Consider the following 21,186-nt stretch of genomic DNA (forward strand, 5'->3'; position numbering starts at 1 on the left):
TATTTATTCATCAGTTGATGGACATCTGGGTTGTTTCCATTTTTTGGCTAATGTGAGTAATGCTGCTATGAACAGTCATATAATTATTTGTGTGAATATAAGTTTCTATTTCTCTTGCGTATGTACCTAGGAATAGAATTGTAATTATCTCTTTGTTTACTAGAAATTAATTGTTGAATGGAAGGAAGGTTGACAAATGGGTACCAGAAGGACTACAGTGTTAGCTTGCAGTAGGAATCCATCAAAAATCATTTAGGGAACTCCTCAACTCCATCCCCAGTGTCAAACCTACACTGGAGAGTAAAGTGTGTTATAGGTACCAGGGGTGTAACCATCAATTTGAAGTTCATATAAACTGAGTAGTGACTCTCACCTGTAATATAGACACACTGTTTCCCAAAATGAATGTTTCCCACAGTGGTGACTCTTATGGTAATACACAGGGAGATAAGCAGGTAATTGTTGAGACTTGCTAATATGTGTGAGACATTCTGCGAAAAACAATGATGTCTCTTGATTCTTGAGAACCCATGATTATATTAAGCATTTGAACTATATTTAAAATATCCTGATAATGGATGTTCACATCTTCATGTGCCTTGTGTACTGGTTGTTGAAAAACTCCTTGATCCAGAAAAAAAGTAATTTATGTGCTAGACTAGGCTTTTGGTCGACTTCTTTCCCTTGGAATATTTTCCCTGTTGTCTGCAACAGCATAAATTGGAGTATGAAGCTGTATTTATAGGCAAAATGTATTTTATACTTTATCCTTTAGAAGGAGTTTTTGTGATTGTTAAGAGAGCACAGTATAGCTGTAAAACTTGAGCACGTTTGTGTGTGTGTGTGTTTTCAGTGACCCTAACTAGCTGCTAATAGGACTCAGGTTGTCTTGGATTTTGTGTGTTGATGGAACCTGGCATGTAAATGGTCAGCCCTGGAGAAAATTGTTCTTTCTTCCCTCGTTTTATTTCTTTCTTTCCCATTTTTCATTTGGGCTTGTTAATAACTGTGGTTTAGCAAACATAATTTGAGACTGTCAGCTCCAAGTTGGTAATGGTATAGGGAAGTGGCCAGTTCTCCTGGATCAGAAATCATATTTAGACTCCTTCCTTTTTTTGCCCCTCTAAATCTGAGTATAGCTGACATTTGGCCTAATGATGATGGAGTGAGAATTTTGAGTGTTTATAAAGATGGTTGGCTTTGAACCATCCGGGACCCAACCAGGAGCTTTGCATTTTGCTCTGTTTTCCCTTCCTGTTTCCTGGATGTGTGAAGTCTTGTGGGCTTTTCCGAAAGAAGGTGAAGTGGGAGGTGTAATTTACGCTAGCCACTGAGATGAAGGTCTTAACAGGGACAGTGGGGCAGGAAACATCTTTAGACTTTTGATCTCTATGAGATTTTTGGATTCCATTTAGAATTCAGTGATCTCTGCAATTCTGATTACCACGACCTTGGAATACTGTGAGTTGGCTTTGGTTTTGCTATCAAGTGACATTACTGTTGGCAAAAATAGTCCTAGGATACTCCAGGATATGATGTAGTAAGATGTCAAGCCTTAAGAGAGGCCAATGACTTGAGAATTATGTTGCTTAAAGCAATGTTATTTGCTGAATATGCAAGTTAACCAAGAACATGCTGTAATTCAGAGGGTTAGCCACATTTTAGAGAGCTGCCTAGGCATAAAATGCCATTTTGACCACAGATTTCAAAACAGGGTTGGACTTTTAAAGAGGAATTTCCAAGAATTGCTTCATCTTACTTTTTTTATCTTCCTAGTGCCAAGCACCACGCCAGGTACGTGCATAGCAGTTGTCATTACCTGATTTTTGAATAGGTGAATAAATGAATACTTTCTTAGCATCTTAGTTAAAATTAAGACGTATTATTTAAATGAAAAGTTAAATTCTAAACTGTTCTTTAGTCTGGAAAAACTTTCATGTAGCAAATCAATAGTGGTGACAAGTGGCCAAGTTTGAAGATTTCTTCCAAGAATAGTCCTTTTCTTAAAGGTGAGTCACTAGAGTGACATGTTCCATGGTCTCTTGTGTATTTTTGTTCTTGAACTGTTGGTGAAACTAGGATGGGTTCACTCCTGTGCAGTAAAAGGCTACTTTAATAAAATAATTTCACAAACCGAGACAGGTTCTTTCTCCAAAACACAGCCAACCACTCCCCCACCCTCTGCCCCATACACCTGAAATTTAACTATTGGTTTTGTCTTTTTTTGTCTTGTTCTTCCTTGCTTAAAATATTCATATTGCAAATATTGGTAGGAAGAGTAATTAGATTTAACACAAGTGACCAATGTGTGTAAGCTGAATTTCAGCCAATGAGAAGTAGGGTAAGCCAGTCCTGCCCTTGAATTTGTAGTGTAGACTGGGACGGCCAGTCTAGGAGGCCTAAGGAGGTTGGTTCCTAATTCCGTTGTAGAGTTCACCCAGTGCTTGATAGACACTCTCGTTGGATGCTCAGTGCTTGTTATGTAGGGAGCTATTTACTGACCTAGATCGCAACTCAGGCAACTGTATTGTGACTTGGTTTCCTCATGTATCAATGCATAGAGTTGCTGTGAAGATTAAGGGAGATTGTGCACAAGTAACAGAATAAGTGTTGGCTGTCCTAATCTGGGCTCCTGTGTTATAGCTGAGGAAACCAACGCCTGGAGAAGTTAGGGGTCTTATTCGTTCCAGAAGGAAGGAGTCTGAGTGTTGTCTCAGCTTCTGTCCCTCCAAGTTCCTTTAGATTAGGGACAAGGTATTAGGGTAGTTTAAAAAGGACAGAGCCCATCCTTTTGGGGGAAACTGGTTTTTTTTTTTTTTAACATCATAAATAACTTTTTCAGTAATTATCCCCTGGGCAAGGAAAGAGCTGGGAGATAGACATCCGTTCTATTTAAATTATGGTTTTTACCTAATGTTTTTGGCTGTGTGCCATAATCCTTGCATTTATGTTTTTGGCATGTGTGACCAATGAGATCCATCAAAGATTGCATCATACATAATGGTATGGACGTCTCATGGAATTCATTATATAAACTGGGCCTGTTTTGTGGAATCATGGGGATCATATAATGATTGCTTCAAAAATGAAGTTTCATTGAAGAAAGGAGAGGAGGGGTGTTTTTAGTTCTTTGACAGCTTTAGAGACTGACAGAAAGGCCTGGCAGCTCCTTGATGTGTGCTGGCCTGGGGCTTCTCGCGGTGGAAACAACGCCCTATGTATGGGCTCTCTCATTCGAAGGTGAGCACTCAGTTATCTCCTTGAATGGAAAAATTAAGCTATTTTTTGTAAAGTGTTTCGTGATGTGTTTCCTGAGTCCCACAGTGGCTTTTTCTGGTAAATGTTCCATGTTTTGTTTTTACATTCCTTATGTTGAGATGCCTGGCATGATAATAATCATATGTGTGTATTTTAACTATTATGATCTAGTCACTGATCAATCAATTAGCAAGTAACTTAATTCAGAATCGACTATGAGCCCAGTTGAAGCTCATAGCCTAGTTTTTGTCTGCAAACATCCCTTCCCCTCTTAAAATAACCTTAGATGGGTACTGTGTTTTTGCACTGTGATTCACATAAAAATATGGTAGAGAGTGCTTTTGGGATTCTGAACATCTTTTAAATGGCTGCTTCAAAGGAATTGAAAACTTTAAACCAGAGGAGAGGCTGCTGACTTGCATTAGTGGTTGTTTTGCTGATAACCAGTCTGGTATGAAGTGGGCTTTGAGAAGTTCCCAGAATGTTTGGGATTTAAGTCATGTGGATTATGTGGTCAGAATTGGAACTGAGAGATGCAGCTTTAGAGAAGCTTGTTGCTTATGTTGGTGGGAAATCTCATCCAGTGAGAGGATTAAAATAAAACCACAAAGAACACAGTGAAGGGTGTGAAGATAATTCCCTTTTGTTTGCTAAATAAGACATTTCATAGCAGAAGAATTGGGGTTTTTTGTGAAATGTGTGAACTCAGCACTTATTACCTGTATATTTAGCTGATAGATATTTTCTTCCACAAAATATACCCTTTAAAAACTTTGTATGGAGGGCTTCTCTGGAGGCTCCGAGTAGTAAGACAGGTTTGGCAACAGTCTTTGTGCCGACTGTGCTCTCGGTGCCCTGCGCCGCCCTTAATATGCTTAATGTGCTCGGGGAGAGTAATTATAACTTCACAGGAAGCATCTCACCCAAGAGCCTCACCCTTGGCCCTGTCACTTCTTTGCTTCTTTCCAGCAGGATGATCGGTCAGCACACAGGGGCCTTGACTATAGTGTGTAGTCTATTTTTTTTTTGAGGGGTCAGATATTTCCACATAGCATTTGTGTGCTGTGAAGTAGATAGAGCAGATATTTCTTTCCCTTTAAAAATTCGGGGACTGAGCAGTGCCTTAATAGAAGTGTAGAGTGAGATGGATACAGTGTTAAACCCAAGGTCTTCTCAGGTCTGATGTACGTCTCAAATTATTTCAGGTAGTAATAATTTTATTTAGCTGCATTAGGAAACTATAGAAAGAGGGAAGGAAGAGGGGAAAAAAACCCAAGTTTTTATAGAAGGCAAGGTGTGGCTGTTTGGCCACATAGTGATTACTCCTGTTTGTGTACTTTCGATAACTTAAGTGGGAAGCACACGGTCTCTATTTAGCTCCTATGAATCACAGCCTCATTACATAAAATGTATTGCACCTCAAATAACTTGCTGATGAGTAAGTTTCAAAATTGTTGAAAAACGCAGTGAGTAATTGTTAGAACTACTAGACAAACAATTCTTTCAAAATTCTAGGAGTTCTTTCAGCATACCAGATTCTTCTTAAGAATGGGTTTATATGTTAAAGTATGTAAGAGAAAGGAAGAGACCACTTTTAAAATCTTACTATGTAAGATTTTACTTAGTAAAAGTTACTATGTAACTCAGTTTTTTCCTTTAAGTAAAGGATGTTACATCTGGCAAAACTGCCTTTGGTTTGTCTGCTAAGAGGAAACTTTTTGTCTTCATTCTGCAGCTGGATAGTAACAGCTGATAATATTAGCTAACATTTCTGAATGTTCCTCCTCAGTCAGGCAAGGGCTGAGCTCAGGGTAACCCTGTGCGATAGGTACTACGTATCTCTACTGAACAGAGGAGAAAACTAGGAGGTGAAGCAGCTTGTCCAGAGTGGCAGGTAGAAAGTGGCAGAGCAGAGATTCACAGGCTCCAGAGATGCCACGTGGCCTCGCCTGGCAATGGGAGGCTCCGTGTTGTGTGTTTCTTAAGGAATGGTGGCCCACGCAGCCTCTGTAGACTGAAAATTCTTGCTCTAAATTTATGCTTTCTTTTTGGTTTAAAACTCTTGGAAAAAGTTTTTTTGTTTTACTTTGTTAGGAGAGGTCTTAGATGAGTTCATATTTATATGGATATAGAAATTAATTAAAAATTTTACTTTACACTCAGATGTTTTGTGTTATTGAGGTTGAGATAACTAGTATTTACAGTATGAACTTTTTCTAATGTTCATGAAAATGTCCAGAGAAACTCAAAACATTTAAAGAGGATTTTTCATTTTATTAAAGTTTAGAGTGCCATATTCTCCTCCTCTTTCTCACACACATACACACACATGGACGCACACACACAATCTTTATGTGTGAAGACATGAATCTCTTTTATTCAGAAAAATTGAAAGAAAATTAATGGAACATTTTTTATTTACTGTGTTAGTTTTTATACCCTTCATAGTGGAGGATTATTTTTGAAGGCATATTGCATGGTAAAATACACTAATTTAGATTTTAAAAATTTAAATACAGATTGAAGACAGCTTAATTTTTTTAGTTTAGAAACATTTAGTGACACTCTCTTACTGAGTACTTGTAAAATGCTGTAGATTTTGGGTGTCTGTTGCATGTGGATGGTTCTGTAACTTTCTAGAAAGTTAAACTTTCTGAGCCTCAATCTTACTGGTAAAAGGGGAATAGTAAGGATTATTAAATTTAAAGGTTGTATGGATTTCATAGATAATTAGAAAAATTACCCAGCATAAAAACTGATGTCCTTCCTCTTCCTTTATCCTTTAGGTGAAGTAGATACGAGAAAGTGACCTAAATCTCATGGATTCTGACTTCTTTTGAATGTTGTTTTGTTTTTTAAATATTAATTTGTATATCTGTTGCACAAGAGACACCTGTGGTTGTTTCAGAATATAAATAAGCCAAAAATAGTGCTAAAATCAGTCATAATTCTACCACTTAGAAATAATTACTGTTAATATATTTATTCCATATTTATATAATACTTATAGCATTATGGTCATTGGGATCATATTCCATGTATTGCTTCATAACTTGTTTATAATATATTAAGTATTCTTTACAAGTAATAAGCCTACTTTCATGACGTGGGTTTAAATTTCATGTAGTTTTCTGTTTTATGCATATATCATAATTTAACCAATTTCTTATTGTTGGGCATTCAGAATGTTTGTAATTGTTGCTATGATACATCATGCTGTGAAACATTGTTTTATTTATGTCTTTGTCATCTTGTCATGTTGTCTTAGTATAAATTCCCAGATCTGCACATAGTGTGCCTGAGAATATGCATATTTAAGACTTCAGATACATATCACAAATTGCCTTCTAGAATGGTGATATGGTTTTATATTACCTTCAGTAGTGTACAGAGCATGCCAGATTCCCATGTCCTCAAAATATAAACTATTATTGAAAAATTTTGTTTAGTTTTTATATTCTGTCTTCTTTATAAATACTTATGAATGGAGTCTGCTCTCATTTATTATTTAGATTTTGGTAAGTATATATGTATAAGAGTACATTAATATTTTGACATGGGGGGCAGTGTGAAATCTACTATATACAGTGAACTTGCCTTTTTATAGTCTTTTGGGGAAATGACCACTCTGGATAGTTGGGTTTTCTGAACAGCTCTGTATATTCCATTATTTCTACTTTATTAATTAATGTTCTGAATATAACTCAGCCTTGTCCATCCGGAACAGAGGTATTCCTTTGAGGGTTAATTATTAGAGTGTGTTGTCAGAGTGTTAACTTGAAGGTCAATGCATGTAATGAAGTTAAGCACGTACTGCTGGTGGCTACCCTCAGGTATTTGATTGCACAGCATTTTGCCATTACATGCTAATAAGTAGGTGATATTTTCCGATGACTACACTAGGGTTCAGAGAGGTTATTTAACTTGCTTAAAATCACAGGGCTGTTAGGTAATGAAAGTGGGATTTGAATATACTTTTGTCTGACTTGAACCCTTTCTCTTTCCATTTCGTCCCTTGTAGTACTCTACCCTCTTGACTGGCCTATCCAGCGCTGTTGACTGTCACTCCTCACTGCTATCCACGTGTCTGTAGGCCACAGGCATGTTCTCTTCTGAATCACTGCTTCTAACCTACGTTGATTTTGCCAGATCGTTTCACTGGTGGCTGATTAGTGTTGGTGGCTCTGAAGGGCGTTCCTCTGACTAGAGAGAATGGATTTTGACATCTGTTTTGGGTGTTCCTGGGGCTTTTTCATGCTTTTTGCCTTTGGATAGGAGTTCCCAGATAAATGAGATGTTACCATGTTTTCACCAGTTGGGTTCACTGCTCCCCTGGAGTTTGTTTTGGATCTGTTTGGGGAAAATACAAAAGTGTTTGTGCTGCACAGGTTACCTGGCATAATCTGTGCACCGCTCACGGCTGCCCCCAAAGGGATGCACCATTCTGTTTGGTTATATTTTACTGTGCTTTTAAACTTTGTTTTACTTCTCTGGCTGTGAGCTCCTTGAGGGAAGAACTGTCTTCCTTTTTTTTTTAAGATCTCCATCCAGTATCCAGGTACCTGTAACAGAGACACCCAGCACATGTTTAATTCATGCAGCCCTTCTATAGATTAATGCATGTATAGGAAAGGGCCTTCTATTTCTTCCTGCATTTGAGTGTGTCACCTCCTGGCCCAAGTTCCTGTCCAAATTTATAGAACTACCTTATAAGAAACTAAGTTTAATTCTAAAAGTAACCATTGCTTTGTCAGTTAGCCGGTCTTATGTCTAGCTGTAGCACTGTTGGGCATCGTGGAAAGGCGAGAAGACACAGGGATTCTGGGGAGACTACAGTGCCAGCAGTGGTGAGGCAGGACAGCAGGAGCCCTGGAGCTGATTGAGGATTTAAGATTAGTGATTTCTCAAATCAGGTGTCCAAAAACATATTTTCTTTCTGAAGGGGCAAGTGGAGCAAGGACTCCTGCTCACAGCTGGTGGGTGCATCTTTAGGGCAGCCGTTGTACACCCTTAGCTGGGAACCCAGCCCCAGGAGTTGTTCTTGGGGCAGCTTTTTCCTGCTCTGGCTTCCATTTTCTCTGCTGTTTCTTCCCCTGTGGAATCTCCTTCCCTCCCAACCACTTCACCCTGGAGAGACAGCATCTCTAGATATTTTTCTAGAGATTTCACTAAGAACATTGGTGGGGGTAACCGTAGGTGTCCTGTTCATACGTAATAAACTTAAGTGGGGGAATTGTCTGCTTAAAATACGTACCATCTTTCCTCTCTGTCTTTTGTTTCTCTGTGTCAAGATTTAATAGTCTTCTCCTGAGGATGTTTCAGTAAATAGCTCTTTGCACAAATCAGGGCTGTTACATGAATAACTGTAAGGAGAGTCATGCCCTCTGCTATTTAGCTTTGTAATGAAATGAGGAATTTAAGGATGGAGTTGAAATTAATGATGTGCATATATAGTTGGTATTTCAAGTTTATATCTTAACCTGCTTTTATTTACTCTTAGTAGAATAGATCAGTCATAAGATTTTTATAGAAAATATGTTGGAAATTGAGCTGCTAACTTTTGTTTATCATCTGTAAAATTGTTAAATTACAGAAAATTATCATTGTGGGCTTTTTTTTCTATTTATATTTGTTCATACTAAGATAGGTAGCCTCTTTCTTTGTCACATAGAACTGTAGGTCATTTCCAGTATGGAACAACTTTTGGTAATATGTACATTCTTCAAGTATAACATTAAATACATATTAATTAATACTCAATTTGACTTGTGTATTATCCCTGATTAAGAGAAAATTAATATCCAAATCTATCTTTCAGGCAGTAACAGAGAAGAATTTTGAAACAAAGGATTTTCGAGCCTCTCTAGAGAATGGTGTTCTGTTGTGTGAGTAAGTATTTAAAGCATTTAAAAAATAACTTGAAAGCAAAGATGTATGTTGCGTGTGTGTTATGAGGTGTCTTCACTACCCCCACCCTATGGCCACCATCGTCACAGATATGTTTTCTTGGTCACAAGTGAGATTTGATCCTGCAAATTGACACCCCCACAGTACCAGACAGCAGACGGGGTTATCAGTCTCTGTATCTAAAGATAGCATGGGTGAAATATATATTATTTTTAATTAGTAAATAAGAAAGATTCTATTATTGCCAGTAGGGGTGGGTAGTGGAAGCCTTATTTCATTTCACCAGCTATTACTTAGTCTGAATATTCTGATGTATGGATTTACCTGGTTTAGAAGTTAACGTAAAACTGTTTTTCTTCATCAATAAATAGTGATGATTGTAGGATAAATTTAGGCTGGAGCAAATTTTTCTTTTAAACTTTAAGTGGAATCATTACATTACCACAATCAACTTGAGTCATGGGTAGTCATTCCATTAGTATGCTACTTTCGAGAATCACATCCCAAGCTTTGGGTATTACAAGTAAAATAGGCTGGTGCCGTGATTGGTGGAATGAGGCCTACATTGTATGTTTAGTGTAATGTTTTATTCCCTGATGGATCTATGGTACCGTTAGCCAGGTATGTGACCTTCGGGGTGAGGGGCAGGCAGGCCTGATGGGATGTGAGGATGAAGTCCTGGGTGAGGGTGCAGGCTGCGGAAGTGAGCAAATAAATTATAAGAATGTACTTGAGTACGCACCCACATTTTTGAAAGCACTTAAGTATTCCAATCTGGACACTTATCTCGTAGGTATTTATGGAATCCGTTCACGTGTAAGCAGTGGGAGTGTATGTGCTAGTACTTAGATGATTTTGATTATCCTTTTAAAGGAAGTTATTTGCAGCAAAGATCAGGAGTCAAAGGGCCTAGGTTTAATTCCTTGCTCCATTACTTTTGGACATTTGAGCAAATGGCTTAATATCTGAGCCTTATTTTCTCATCTGTAAAGTGGAGATCAGGGTATCTGATCTCCCTAATTCACAGGGTTGCAAAGTTCCATGAGATATATATATATATATATATATACACACACACACACACACACACATACACATATATATGTATATATTAAGGTTTTTATACAGTATCAAACTTTGTATAAATACAAGTTGTTGCTAGAAATATGGCCGTATAGATAATGGTCTACATCTCATCAGCTCTGTTGCTGGTGTTCAAACTTCCTTGTCTTAAAGTAATATTACTAAGTTGAACCATATGGAGTTGTCCATATTCAACCATCTGTGACCTACAGAAATGTTCATTTCATGTGGTTCCACCTAATATGTAGGAGGACAGGCGTATGAAGAAGGGCCACAGTAAAGCTTAAGGGATATTTCTTGTTCTCTTCTGATGTCACATTCAGAATCATCCTTGCCAAATAGTATTTAAACTATTTTCGTAGGCCATGTGATCAGCCCCCTTGGTCACTGATAGGAAAGTACTTTACCTTGATTTGAAAACTATATGATTTAAGTGTGTTCTAATGTGTTCAGAAGATGGAGGGGAAACAATAACTGCTGGAAAGATGTATGTGATGTGAAAACTATCTTAGCTAGGAGTATGGACGATTTAGAGGTTTGCAGCAAAATAACTTTGATGTCAATTGTAAGCCTCACATGTCAGGCTAGGAGGTAGGTGGGTTTATGCAGGAAGCATGCCTATGAAGCACAGAGCTGTTTTTAGACATAGCTGAGCGTAATAGCCCAAATAGATGGTCTTTTCAAAGAGGTGACTTTGTGGTTAAATATTTCCAGTAATGAACTATTGCTGAAAACATTTTTAGAGATCCCTCTTTTTTTGGCATCACCTCCATAACTGGGCCATTAGACATATTTGATAATGACACAGTTTTTTTAATATTAAATGCAATTTACGTCCCAGCCTGGGCTCTGAACGATTTGAGGTGATTTCCAAAAACTATACCCAACCTAAAAGGGTGAGCATATTGTTACCAGTGAGGGTATTCGAAGTTGATGAAAAATCTTTTGACCACAAGCAATACTGTTAGAATAAATATACAAGTTGTACCTTAATGGTCATGGCAAACATTTGGATGCATGTTTAGGAGTAAATGGATTTTTTAAAAAGTCACTTTAATTTGCAAACTTCTAAAAGCTCATTCTTAGATTGTTTCCTAGTTGAAATAACGTTAGTTTGGAGTTTGGTGCATTACCAGGTAAGTCTAATCCATCTATTTAGCACCCAGTGTTCTTTAAATGAATGTTTCCCGAAAGTAGCATAAGTAAATATTAAACTGCATTAATCAGCAATTGTAGTTTATGGTGGGACAGCAAAATACTGCGTGATGTTTGTATTTAAAAAAATATTTCTCTTAATTGTGCATCACATTCTTTACAGCCACTGGTTAATGAAGGCATATTAAAATAAAAGGTGTAGTGTTGGGGAAAAAAGTCCACGTAACTGCATTCTGAATAGATCTGCGTATAACCAAAGAGAATGATGAAGCAGGCACCACTATGTGATCACGTCCACCTGAGTTAGAATGCCCACGAGGAAAGCCAAATCAGCTGTTCAGAAGCCTGCTATTATAAGCCTTGAATTCTAAATTAATGGGAAATATAGTAAGCATTCTGTCTTTGAGAATCTTTTACCCATAAGACATCTCAAATTTTAGCTGAAAAATGGTGAGGCTATTTTAAAAATCTGAATTCATTTTCTTACAGGAAAAGGCTGACTTCTTTTTGGTTCACTGCCAGAAAAATTACCGATTCTAGTGAAATATAGAGTCTGCTTGTTGCCTATGAAAAATCTCTAGGCATCCTACTTCATTATCCCCATTAAGGAATTTTCTTATTATTTTGCCTAGTAATTTCAGCGATCTTTTATCTTTTACTAGTCGTTTATCCTCTTTGAACTGGCATTCTGAAATATCAAAGTCAAAATTTGGAGGAAGTGAGCTTATTATAGCTGTCACCCAGCTGGCAGTGTACTGACATTTCAGATAGTCTAAATTGGGTACAAACTCTGTGCTGAAGTTTCAGACAAGATATACATCTGAGTAAAGATGATAGTTATATGCGTTCATTGCCTTTTAATCTGATTGACTGTTGAAGTTAGTATCTTCTGTTCATTATTTTAGTATCATTTAGTTTGGTGGACTGTAGTTGAAGGCTAAAGAATACTCCTGGTTAAAATCTGTTATAGGAATTCTTTCACTGTATACTTTAGACACGTAATTTCTCTTGGCTTTACTAAATAGTGAGATGGTAACAAAATCTAATTTTTGTTTTTTTCTAGTTAGTAAAAGGATTGACAAGAGTCTATAAGGTGGTTTCAGCTCCATGTTATAATTATCTATGAATTTTATTAATAATATTCATTAATCTTCAGCATTTATTAGTATTCTTGAGGGCTACCTTACTATATATTTTAAAAGTATATGTTTTCCCCCTTCATAAATATCCGCAATCCTGTCTTGCTCTGTGGTTCTAGCAGAATTTTTTCTCTTCTCTAAACATATTTAGTTGAGGCATATCCAGCTAGTGATATGAGTTAGTAATTTCACAGTTACTCATCGGATGATAGCAATCTTGGAAATATTCAAATAAAACATTCTTTTCCTTATGAAGTAAGAAGATGTATTTGAAGATAATCCTACTGGGTGTGTCTCTGATTAATCAGTCTGTAATTCCCATCGTTGGAATAACGCCAAGTGTTTGCTCTGTCTCGTGTCAGTTGTGCATCAAAGGTTTATGCCATCTTGAACTTGTGGCTCATGTTATTGAGAAAAGTCTTCTCACACTGTCACCAGGTCTTCTTTTCCATGGCTTGCAGCTCGGAAAGAGTGGAGCAATAAGTTCACCTATTTGGTTTGAGAAATCCTGTTTCTTTTTCTATCTGCCATGTGACCACTATACCATCAACCTAAAAGTAGCAGAATATTTCTGTTAAAGGTGTATTCAGTAGAAGCATAATAGAATTATTAAAAAAAATGCTCCTGTTAATTTCCTATGGGATACTCAGGTGATTGTTTTAAGACATCAGACAAGATTAAGAACATTGTCAGTTCTCTTTCATGCAAGACAGCTCTGTCCTTGGATAGAGTGACAGCAGGGCGCCCTTGAGGCTTCAGTGCAATGCTCCGTGTGAATTTCAGCCCAGAGGCCCTTTTGTAGCGTGAAGGCTTTTTTTCTTAGAGCTCTTTCTAGTTTAGAATTTCCTGAGGACAACTGCTTCTATACCACTCTCCAGCAGGCCAACACTGTTTATTGACTTCATCCCTGTGATAACCATTTGAAATTTGACTGATTAAAAACTATTTTTCTTCACTTAAGGTAATATACACTTTGAAGTTTCCATATTATTTGATAATCCAGTAGTAGGCAAACAAAGTTGCAAGTATTCAAGTTCATAAAGATTATTTGAAAATTTTAAACTGCTTTCTGTTCACGGCAGTATATTATGGTTGCCAACTGTATGCTTTCTTTTTAAGCTTCACAGTCAGTTTTTTCTGTAATTTTGTATCTAAATATAGTAAAATATCATTTTTTAAAAAAAGTAGTATATCAAGTTGAAGGTCAGCTTGGCAAACATCAATTTAAAAATTCACTTCTTGGGGCCAGCCCAGTAGCCGAGAGATTAAGTTTGCGCCGTCTGCTTCAGCGGCTCAGGGTTTCGCCGATTTCGATCCTGGGCATGGACGTGGCACTGCTCATCGAGCCATGCTGAGGCAGTGTCCCACGTAGCAAAACCAGAGGCACTCACAATATATAACTATGTACCGGGGGGCATTGGGGAGAAGAAAAAAAAGGATTGGCAACAGATGTTAGCACAGGTGCCAATCTTTAAAAAATAAAATAAAATAAAAAATAAAATAAAAATTCACTTCTGTAATGATAGTCAAAATATACGGACTCATTGTGAATTTTGCAGAGGTTTTTTATATTGTGGCCTCAAACTTGAAGGTAAAAAGCTTCAGTCCTGTTTCATGAACCTGCATGTACCGTCTATAGGGCTTTCTCACCCTAAATATAAATTACTAAGAGGAGACCATACAACATTTCAATGATAGGGCCTCTGAGAAATAATGAAATGATGGTCTACTGAAAATAAAAATGAGCAATATATGTGGTAAATGTATGGGATATAAGCAATTTATATTAAAGTTGATCAACAGGAGGTTGTTACTGAAGTAGGTTTTTGATGTAATGAAGGCTCTCAGGTAGCCCATGGAAAACTGTGTAGGCCATGAAATGGTGAAGGTATGAGAATTCTGGTCAGTGCAATGAGAAGGAAATTAAATAATAGGAATGAATATTGTAAAAAGGACAAATACATAATGGTATCACATCAATTAAAAGTAGATTAATTGCCTTATATGAGAGAATTTTTATATATCAACAATCATCAGTCAAAATTAGATGAGGTATTAAGGGGTAAAAGTAATACTGACAAAGTTTATTTTTTAATTTAATTTATTTTATTTTTTTGAGGAAGATTAGACCTGAGCTAACATCTGCTACCAGTCCTCCTCTTTTTGCTGAGGAAGATTGGCCCTGAGCCAACATCTGTGCCCACTGTCCTCTATTTTATCTGTGGGACGCCTGCCACAGCATGGCATGATAAGTGGTGTGTAGGTCCACACCCGGGATCTGAACTGGTGAACCCCGGGCTGCCAAAGCAGAGCGTGCAAACTTAACCGCTATGCCACCAGGCCGGCCCCATTACAGTGACAAAGATTAGAACACTGTTTACTATAATGAGATGTGTGAGACTTTTATTTTGTATGTTGAAAATGTGATGGTAAGCTGTAAGATTTAAGAAGTGGAATGATAAGCTATATTTCTATATAGGGTAATGTCAATTAATTTATAATTTTAATCCAATATCCAGGGTAAATCTAGTCAGACTTTTCTTAGAGTAAATATTATTTTAACATTCATATGGAAGAATAAACAGATGAGAATAGAAAAAATTCTAAAACTAAAAATTTCTGTGGAATGAGCCCATCCCAATCTTAGAACACATGGCAAACATGGCAAAACATGGTAATTAAAAATTATAGAATAGCAAGGTTCACAATAGATTCTTTTTTTTTTTCTTCTTGTCCTTCTCTCCAAAGCCCCAGTGTGAGGTTGTGTATCCTCGTTGTAAGTCTCTCTAGTTCCTCTATGCAAACTGCTGCCACAGCATGGTAGCTGACAGACAGGTGGTGTGGTTCCGCAACCAGGAAATGAACCCAGGGCACTGAGGCAGAGGGCTCGGACCTTTAAGCACTAGACCATCAGAGCTGGCCCCAAAAATACATTCTTTAGTTGTTGTTGTTATTGTTTTTGGTGAGGAAGATTGGCCCTAAGCTAACATCTATTGCCAATCTTCCTCTTTTTGCTTGAGGAAGATTGTTGCTGAGCTAACATCTGTCCCAATCCTCCTCTATTTTGTATGTGGGATGCTGCCACAGTATGGCTGGATGAATGGTGCATAGGTCCATGCCCAGGATCTGAACCTGCGGACCCTGGGCTGCTGAAGCGGAGTGTGCAAACCCAACCACTATGCCACCAGGCCGGCCCCCCAAAATACATTCTTATACATAGGAATTTGTGATAAAGGAGGTAAGAGAAAATGGGAAAGAAATGAGTCATTCAATTCATTGTATTGGGATCAATAATTAGCTAAAAATTAATTTACAAGCTAACTGTATACCAGAATGTAGCCTAGATTAAAATAATAAAAAGCTGAAACAATAAAATTAAAAAGTTAAAAAATCTTTCGTGGCAGTTTAAAATTCTAAGCTTTGAAAGAACAGGAAAAAAACACAGAGAAAAATAGATTTGAATCTATATATAAATAGATTTTTTTGGCAAATAACATTCTGAGAAAAATATTCTAAGCAAAGATGACTTAAATGTTATCTATAGTTCAAATAAATTGGTAAGATACACATTTGAAAACCTTAATAGGCAAATGAGCAAAGGATATGATCAAACACTTGACAAATGAAGAAATACTACTGTAATTATATAGTAAAATATTCACTTTCATTAGTAAGAAATAATTATGCTAAAACTAGATATTATTTTTTAATTGCAACTAGTAAATAATTTAAAAATCTCTTAAAAAATGATGGCCATATTGTGACAAAATGGTATATAGTAGTCTCGAAATGACCAATTAAATATAAGCTGGGTCAGCTTTGAAAAGCAATTTGGCAATATCTATCAAGTAATTCTATGCTAGTTTATTTATTAATATAAATATATGTTTATCATAAAAATTACACAACATTTCCCAATAATCCTTCTTTTGGGGATCTAAGCAAGGACTACAAAATGGGGAAGAACATATGTATAAAGCCTCTTCATAGTGGAAAATATTAAAAACAACACCTATCTAAAATGTGATATTGGTGAAATTTTTTACATCCCTTAGAGTGGTGGTTGTAAAGGCTGTAGCACTGCGGAAGATTGTGTAGTAGGTCACTGACGCTATTGTGCCATGAGGGAGGCATGGGAATGCTGGCTGCTGGTGCAAAAGGAAATTGATTCATATTGCCACATTCCTTTCCAGACAAGTATCAAGAGCTTGACACTGATGATTTTATCTCTAGAAATAGAATATAAGAAACAATAAGAAGCATGGACAAAGATATGCATAGAGACCTGCATTAGAGCATTTCTACAGTGGCAAAAATTGGAGAGAACCTAAGTCCAACTGTCAGAGAACGACATATCACTCTTATGTACGTGAAGGCAAGGAGAGGAACTTAGTGATGTTACTTAATAGTAAACAGCAGAACCAAGACAGGAACCCAGAGTCCTCCTGCTAGATGCTTTTTGCTGTTGATGTGGAATTGAGAAATGTCCTGTTCTTCAGAGAGATCCATTAGTGCTGTAACTATTGAGGTTGCTGAGAATAAAGGGAATCTGCTATCAGACCAGTCAAGCTTTGCTAGATTTACTACAGGATGCTTCGGGCATTACACTGAGGCTAAATAAGAAAGTCCTTTCATAATAAAATGATGATTATCAATTACATTGGTACTGATGTCACTGTTTCACACACTTTCCCATCTTAGCATGTATTGTTAACTATTTATTTGTGTTGTGTCCTAATTGAGGAGTATTCAAAATTACTATCACAGGAATTCTAGAAATTAACCTTATGTTAATTTTACTACCAGTAGAATACTAAAGCGATCCTATTTATATTGAATGCTTTTCAACTTTAAAATTTTAAATTATATATGCTTATTGCTTTACTCATGGAAATGTGATCACTAACTACTCAATGTGGTTTTTATTTTTAAAATATGAATTTAGATGGAGGTAATTAATTAAAAATTTTAGTAAGCAATTTACTTATGGTAACCAGTCCAAATTAATATATCTGATAGAGAGTTTACTCTCTTGATTAACATTTGACAATTAGGAAAGAACATTAAGGTTTGACTTGTCTGGCAACAGAATAAATAACAGGGGACGTGTCCTTGTTGGGAAATGCAAAAAAAATTTTTAGCATCTGAGTGAAACTAAAAGTAAGGTTTTCTAAATTTATTTTTATGAAGAAGATAGAAGTTTTGAATCATTCACAGGAAAATTTCTACATTAAAAGTGAGGCAGTGGATTTTAGCAAAAAATTTGTTTTCAGTTATTTCTTTGAGATCCTATTGGTTTACAACATTGTGTAATTTCAGGTGTACATTATTATATATCAGTTTCTGTATAGGCAGCATCATGCTTACCACCAATAGTCTAATTAGCAAATGTTTTTAAAGCACCGACTACATGCCTGGTACCTCACCAAGTGCTAGGAGATGCTGTTTGGAATGAAAGGGTATCCTTGCATTGAGCAGCTTCGCTGTCTGGTTGCTCCGTGGCTGATCCTAGCACAGTCTTTTGTCTTTAGTAAGCATTTAAAAGTTTGTTATGCAGAATTTGCATCTAGAAGAAAATAGGCAAATGAATAACTGCCAAATAACAGATAAAACAAAATCATTGCTCTTTAATTTGTAAGGAAATGTATAATATCTTTATTATGCCTTTAAAAACCATTTAGTTACTAATAGGAAGAGTTTAATGTGGGGATCCATATTTAGAAAATGTAGTCAACAGAAAGATATTAGAAATATGTATGTGTGAATGGCTAACCAAATAATTCATGGGTTAAAAAGTTTCCTTTCTGTGTATTGCTATGCTCTTCAGTGTCAGTCTCTCTGGCACATTTGGAGAAATCCTTGGAAATAGGAAATTGAAAGGTGTCCCTAAATTTTCTACCTCTGCTGAAGAGCTTTCTGTAAAGGGGAAGATGAGGTTTGGCATTTGGAGCTAGTTTCTGGAGACTAAGAGACAGAGCATCAAATTCTCGTTCTCATTAAAACCTTTCATGATGAGCCAGACATCATATTGAGCTTTATTTATGGTTTTCTTGGAGTGTCACCTGAGTTATATTTAAAGTCAGGTCATATTCACTGGTGACAAAGTTTCTGAACAAGGGCCACTTTCTAGTATCTGTTGTGTAACTCAACTCCTTTGAAGAGAGTGGACAGTATATTTTTGGGAGGAGGAGAAAAGGAAGTAGATTACAACCGGAGGGATGAGCTGAAGAGGAATGTTCTACCATGGGAGAGATGAAATGACCAGTGTTTTCTGTTCTGGTTTTAGTCTTACCAAGAGAGCAAACCTCTAATGTGCTAACAGAGCACATGCCCAGGTTCATGCCATGGTCTGAGGGAAGGCTCGGGGGAGCAGCGGTGTATTTCTACATAGAGTTAGACGGATGGGACATGGGGACGCAGACAGATGAAATGGCCCCTTGACTGCCTCTAGTTCCTTGTGCACAGAAGCATCTGGAAGGTTATAATATTACATGATTTCTGTATAGAGCCAGTGACCTGAAGTCAGTGTTGCCTTTAGGAATTCCACATGTGTAATTGAAGAGCACGTTATTATGCAAAGAAGTTTTATTTGTAAGAGAGTGGTATCTCTCTTGTATGGCACTTGTATTTTATTGGACCTAAGACTATGCCCCTATTCCTTTAGATATACTTAAATTTCACAGATTAGATTTTCTATAACCTATTTTTCTCCCTAGAAGAAATATCCTAAAATACTTCCTGTAACTGTATGTTAAAATAATTATTCATGATTAATAATTTTATTAGCTGTTCAGTGTTTGCCAAAACTATATGTGCATCTTCTCCATGTTTTAGTGCATAGAACTAATGCCATTTTACTATTGACAAAATAAAATAGCATTGTCCTCTAGTGACATGACTTTTTAGAGGGTAAGTTTATGTTATCCAGAGTGTTGTTTTTCCTTGTGGCTATTTCCCTGTTTGTACAGGTACCAGGAGGCTCAAGAGTGGAGAAGGACGCCAATCCTTTGTGTGTATGTTGTTTCTAAGTAATGGGTCTGCAACCTTTTGATGAGGGAGGAGTCTATTAACTCATCATTGGGAGACATCATTTAACCATGCTGTTTCCTTTACCTCTATCCCTTACTTCCTTTGGCTGACTTAATTGAGAGTAGGCTGTGTTATTATCCATTCCAGAAACTGTTTAAAAAAGAAATGTTCTTCGGGCTAGCTCCATGGCCGAGTGGTTAAGTTCGTGCGCTCTGCTGCAGCGGCCCAGGGTTTCACCAGTTCGAATCCTGGGCGCGGACATGGCACCACTCATCAGGCCATGCCGAGGTGGCGTCCACATGCCACAACTAGAAGGACCCACAACTAGGAATATACAACTATGTACCAGGGGGCTTTGGGGAGAAAAAGGAAAAAAATAAAATCTTTAAAAAAAAATGGTTCTTGATATTACTAATGCTGTAGTACAAAAATGATAAGTGAAGTAAACAGGCAAATTGAATGATCCAGTCAGAGTCACCAGTGACTCAAATGGGTGGAGGAGGAATTTATGATACTCTTCCTCTAATAAGGACAACAGATGCCAGACTTCCCTGACATTTTATACGTTGCCCCAGCTCATATTGGTTTCTGATTTTTTACATTACTGAAAGATTACATTTTAAGATCCAGATTACTATAGGAAAGTCACTGCCATGCTAGTGGTCAACAACTGTTACTAATTTCCTGATTTATACTATGCCAGAATTATGTTCCTAAGTCATGTTTCACTTATTCTTCTATGCATTGCAAGAATGCGACTGGTAATAGAATTAAAGAAATACCTGGTAATAGGGAAGAACAAGAACAATTAATTTGGAAGTGTCATTTCTTATAAATCTGCTCAATTCTTTTTCTAGTTCCTCAGCTAGTGAGTAAAGAAAAATAATGAGGCCATGAAGGGAGAGAGCCTGCTGTCCTACATGACTTTCAGTACACGAATCAGAAATTAGGAATCAAGGGGTAACAGCTCTAGCAAATGCTTAAGTTCCAGGGGATGGTTTTATTATCTGTATTGTCTAAAGGTCTTTGTGTGAAGAAACTCTCAAAACAGAAAAACATCTTTTGTTCCTCACACTAAATCTTCATAAGCCACCATTTTGTAATTTTGAATCCTGTTGAGCAACATTCTGAAGGTTATTAAATTGAGACTTTTGTCTCTTATTTTTAGCACACTCAAGTGTATATATAAATCTCTGGAATGTTGAAGGAGTGACATTCCACAAGTGTCAGATATTTTTTCTATCGCCCATTGTGAAGAGGAGACCAGTAAATTAAGAAAGTTTGATTCTCTCTCCTTTGCTTGCTTGCTTTTGGAACTCTGTTACAGAATTAAGAGTTGTTTTTTGTGGATGGATTATTAAATAGGAAAATCATTCTTTCAAGTTATTGTTTTTGGGCTGTAATTAATGATTAATTAACCAAGCTAGCATTAATAGAAAATTATTATTATAGTATTAAATTGCTGCATGGCCTGGCACTGTTTCAGTGAACAACAAAAAAATAGAATTCACAACAATCTAGATTTAGAAGCAAAAATTGTACTCTAAGTTGCAGTTATCAAAGCTGGGTTCTTTTTTAGTGTTCTAGAGTATGGAGACTTAGAGACATGTTTTCA

At 36.8% G+C, this 21,186-nt stretch overlaps 1 protein-coding gene across 28 annotated transcripts in view; it reads left to right on the forward strand.

The window, feature by feature from the left end:
• Positions 1-21,186, forward strand: part of LMO7 (LIM domain 7) — a 196,362-nt gene that overhangs the window by 56,921 nt on the left and 118,255 nt on the right. For all 28 annotated transcript variants that reach the window (XM_070520002.1, XM_070520014.1, XM_070520010.1 and 25 more), the window contains one exon: positions 9,077-9,147. In XM_070520002.1, coding sequence (XP_070376103.1) covers positions 9,077-9,147 — 71 coding nt within the window. The remainder of the gene's footprint in view (positions 1-9,076; positions 9,148-21,186) is intronic.

This window comes from Equus asinus, chromosome 11 (assembly GCF_041296235.1).
Source record: "Equus asinus isolate D_3611 breed Donkey chromosome 11, EquAss-T2T_v2, whole genome shotgun sequence".
NCBI lineage: Eukaryota > Metazoa > Chordata > Mammalia > Perissodactyla > Equidae > Equus > Equus asinus.